Here is a 4,644-nt window from a genome sequence, read left to right on the forward strand (position 1 = left end):
CTTGCTAAGGATAGCCACAAATAGTTTGCTAAGCAATTAGAAAACTGCTCCTCAGCAATTTGGTAGGCCAATCAAAGGAATATTTGGATTCTCGAGCATCAAGCAAACAAGACTGAACATCTTGCTTGACTCCCCTGTTGACCTGAATGTGATTCACAAGAGGGAATATTATTATCCATTGATTAAGACCAAAGGACTATCATCCCATGATGTGCATAAACAATTATATTTACCTTGGAGCTATCAATTAACAACCAAAACTAACCACTCCACCCTTGTTGAGGAACATGAGGGATCTTTTATAACCTCACAACAAAGCATAATCCAACAGTACACGAGTGCAGGGAAGAGGAAGAGCATGAGCTAGGTGTTAAAATAATGTGCGTTTGAATGTAAAGACTTTGTAACCACTGCCCTAGTTGGGTGGCGACGCCCCAATTAAAGGCTTTGCAAGAGGATGGATATGATGATAGCTAGCTTTCAAGTGAAAAATCCCTTCCTTTTGTCTTCCAAATTTGAAGGACAGGTAATCCAATAGTGTGGCAACCTTGAGCATGATGAAGGAAAGATTAACTGATCATGTATCAGAGGAAAAAAGGGCTTAATCAATTTTTGCATGCACCAACAAGGTCTCTAATGAGAACCATGGGCAGCGCCATTCATCAACAGTAGCTGTTTACATATAAAAAAAACCCATTACTATCCGGGTCTACTGGTTGCACCCGAATATACGAGATTATCAGCTGCAAAAAATTGCAGAGATGGGCTTTCCTGTAGAAGCCAAAAGAGGAGTGCAATTGTGCAAAATGGGGGCCAAAATTAGTAACAGGGTGATGAGCTTGGCCCTAGCTCATGATGGCTCTAAGAAGCTTTCGGCTAATGATTCGATTACGGGCTTCTTGGGCTTGATGACAGGATTAAGTTAACGTTGGGCGTCGCCTTGGCCTTGGCTCTGATGATCGGTCCTTTGCAGCTGATATGGGTTTACAAAAGGTTTCTGGGCCTACGCTGATCAAGAGCTTATTAGTGTTTCAGCCAATCATGGATTTTTGGGTTATGCTTATGCTGATCATGGGATTACGAGGGACCAAGCTGGTGATGTGTTCTTCACCTAAAAAAGGGTTTTACGAAGGTATCAGAGCTGTTTACATGGATCATTACTACAAAAAAATGCAGCAAACTCAGCTTTTTGTTCTCATTATGGTGATGGTACCCTTGCCTTCTGTGTAAATCTTGGTAAGGGCAAGCACAGATTTGCCCGAAAATGGAGAAGTCGAAGCTTTCTTGGATTGCTTAGAACCAGTTTTGACTGTAGGGGGGGCCATGTTTATCCTTTGATTAATGTCTTGCAGTGTGATATCTCCTTGTATCCCACTGGGTTTCACCAACGCAAAAGGGTAGGCCAACACCGGTTTCGGGCTCTCTTTCACATGCCGAGATTGGCCGGGCTTGCCCTGTGCAGGTCTCTTGAACTGCACCTTACCTGTAACAAAGAGAAAAGCAGAAAAAGCTTACTGACAGGTTTGTCAATATGCATTGTTTACCATATACACTAGTGTAAGAAAGAGAGAGACACACACACCAGCAATGTTGGTGCACTGTTCTGAAGTCAAAGATTGTAGAGAGGAGCAGGCCGCCTTGAGAGTGGAAAGCTTGGTTGTTTGCCTGCTCTTCAACACTGCCCCTACACATTGCAACATATAAAATCAGAAATCCACTCCATCCACACTTTGCCTGCATTTTAGAACTCATTTAGTAACCTCCTGGAAGGAAGCCAACCACAAATATGTACGAGTCTACAACTAGTTATCATGTCTGAGGCTCTTTACAGACAGGAGAAGCCCTGCCCATGAGGGATATCTCTTCGGTGATCTGTCTGTAAGACCCTGAAAACTCCATGTTTATCGAAATTACTTGGACTCTTATGTCATGTGGCCTGGCCAGATGCCCATCAATACCTGTTGCTCTCGCCAGTGAGGCATTTGAATCTGCAGCACTGCTGAAACAACGCCAGTTAGTGGGTTCCATCAGTTTGTGCTTATCCACATAGCTTTGCAACATACAGTGGACTAACAAAACCCATGCAAATTATCAACGAAGCTGCCATTATTATGTCAACTCACACAGGAGGGTTAACCCCATGCTGAGGCAGTTCTTGAACATCACTTGTATCACTGTCACTGAAGCATCCTACCATCCAGCTTTCTGCTGATTGCTCAACAGCATCATCAACTGAGCTATGTGACTCCTCTGCCAATCAAGACCCCAATGACAATCAAAGACAAACTCCACAGTCCATGGTGTCAGGAGGACTTGTGACTGTGCAAGCAGGGATGTGCCACTCACCATTGGCCATGTACCACATGGAGCTTGATGAAGAGGGACCATTGGCTTGCAAATCCTCACACACGTTGATGAAGGAATCACTACAATTCTGATAAACAGACCCATGTTTTCTGAGTTCAGACAATAATAATAACAATCTAAGATGCAAAAAAGCTGCTACATTTATCATCAATTTTCACTCATTCATCCTGCTCGACTAGGAAATGCCCATATGACCCAGAAAAGACAAAAAAACCAATCATTATTATCCAAATCATGTACATGAAAACTGGCAAAGCAATGCCCACATGACTTCAAAGCTAAAGTATTGATGGATTGATTTACCAAGCTTCACTCTGCCAAACCACCAAAAATGCATAATCAAATAAAAACAGACTTATTTCAGTGAAGCAATGCAATACCCGCATGACCAGAAAGAATAAATTCCTGATCATGTCATATGGGATCAAACACCTTAAGTCAGATAAGCTATGTCTACATGGCCCAAATGGATCATGAGTTTAGCACTTACATTTCTAATCAGAAATATGTTCATCTAAATAAGCAAAGCTGTACTGAAGGAACTTAATCACATGCTACCTTAAGTGGTCCAAACAAACACGGACTCATGTCTATCAGATCATCTCCATTGAAGTGCAGCATGCGCCTCCGTTTGAGAGGCGACGGGTTGCAATCTGGCATGATGTCCCAAGAAGTGCTGGTTTCAGGAGAGTCTACAGCAAACAAAGTGATTAATCAAGCATTGGACATGAGAGGCATTTACAGGTAGATTAACCTTATAATGATCAAATATAAGTGGATTAATCACTTTCCAAATTGGGTATCAAATCAAACGATCCTAAGGTTAAGATGACTGTCACATAGAAATGATGTAATCGAGAGGAACAAAACATAGTCCAGTGAGCTAATAGACATGGGGTTTCAGAAATTTCATTGGACTAATCATATGAACATGATTAAGGATCATAATAACTGATTGAGTTAGTTGCACAAACATAATCTGGGCAAATTCAAAAGGCACATTGCCCAGTGTGCAGATAGCAATGGAGATTCGCATGTATGTGATTGGGTTTAACATATAACATATTTACTTAACCAAATAGACACGGTGTAATCAATAGAGACACAAGCTAATAATATAGATCGTCATGGAAGACACCATATCCGATTGGGTTTATTACATGATTAGATTGGGTGCATGACATAAACATGACTTGATCACACTTGTAAACCTCAACAGATGGTAGGGTTTACTACATGTGAATGTTCTGCTAATTAGGCTTTATTAAGACTCAAGCATGATCTGCATAGATAAGGGGGTTGATCAAAGTTCACAAGCCTCACCTGGCTTCCCGAAGGAAAAATCAGGAGGCACTGAGTCTTTGGCATGAGAGGTTGGAGTGGATGGGAACAAGCTTCTCACCACAGCTTCGTTTTGCGCAAAATCATCCCACAAAGATTGTGAGATGGCTGCATGGCAATATAATCAATGGTCTCAAGATCATCTAACAATCACCTAATCATCATCTAAACCCCCTAATCATCATCTTAACCCCCAGCTGATATTGTAAATCACTCTAACGTGAACCATCTTAAAAACCCCAGATCATCATCTTGATCATCTAAATTACCCACCACGAAAGCATCATCGAATCAGAGAAAATGTTACCCAATGGGGATTCAGTATCAAGCCTCAAGTCTTCATCCAGCCAGGCCCAAGCCTCCTTGAGGGTCTTGTCTTCCATCTGATCTTCAACCTGATATCTAAGGTACCACCTGTTTGAATGTATGTATGTATACAGTCTTGCAAGGTTAATGTGTAATACTCAAACTCACAGCAAGATTAAGATTCTTGATAATTATGGTTACAAGAAGGCCAAACTTTCTTAGATTCTTGAGAGCAAACACACAAAGATGTGAGCAAGTCAGGATTAATCAGAGTGATTAAGAGGGATTGAACTGATGGTAATGGTAAAGAAGCTTTCGGGGTGTGGATTTTGGTGGGAAGGTGGGCAAAGCATGCAAGAAAAGGAGGGGTACAAACCCTAGAAAGGGAAGAAAAAGAAAAGAGGTTTGCTTTTGTTCAAAACAGCAGAAAAATGCAGAGAGAGAGAGAGAGGGAGAGAGAGAGATTATGTAATGGAAAGTCGAGAAAAGCAAAACAAAAAAAACAAAAAAAAAGCAGCTGTTGTATTGGAGTAGTGGGTGGTGCTTTTATTCTCTTAAAAGACTCTCTTATTATTTCGTTGTGGGCTCTCTTCAGAAAATGCGTGATCATTTCTCAGAGTAAGCAAGCCT

At 41.4% G+C, this 4,644-nt stretch overlaps 1 protein-coding gene across 2 annotated transcripts; it reads right to left on the reverse strand.

Moving 5' to 3' along the window:
* Positions 1-366: 366 nt before the first annotated feature.
* On the reverse strand, positions 367-4,367 carry LOC147617713 (uncharacterized). 2 transcript variants are annotated; one of them, XM_086775552.1, is made up of 8 exons: positions 4,016-4,367; positions 3,691-3,816; positions 2,926-3,059; positions 2,347-2,434; positions 2,124-2,250; positions 1,959-1,999; positions 1,583-1,684; positions 367-1,483 (listed from the first exon to the last, which is right to left on the reverse strand). In XM_086775552.1, the coding sequence occupies exons 1-8, from the start codon at positions 4,089-4,091 to the stop codon at positions 1,182-1,184; spliced, it is 996 nt and encodes a 331-aa protein (XP_086631678.1). In that variant the 5' UTR covers positions 4,092-4,367; the 3' UTR covers positions 367-1,181. The 2 variants fall into 2 exon arrangements, with proteins under 2 accessions (XP_086631678.1, XP_086631679.1); XM_086775553.1 differs by having other exon boundaries at positions 1,047-1,483; positions 1,959-1,996; positions 4,016-4,235.
* Between the last annotated feature and the right edge of the window lie 277 nt (positions 4,368-4,644).

Source organism: Cibotium barometz, chromosome 36, assembly GCF_041138505.1.
Source record: "Cibotium barometz isolate CiBa-2024 chromosome 36, ASM4113850v1, whole genome shotgun sequence".
Classification (NCBI taxonomy): Eukaryota; Viridiplantae; Streptophyta; class Polypodiopsida; order Cyatheales; family Cibotiaceae; genus Cibotium; species Cibotium barometz.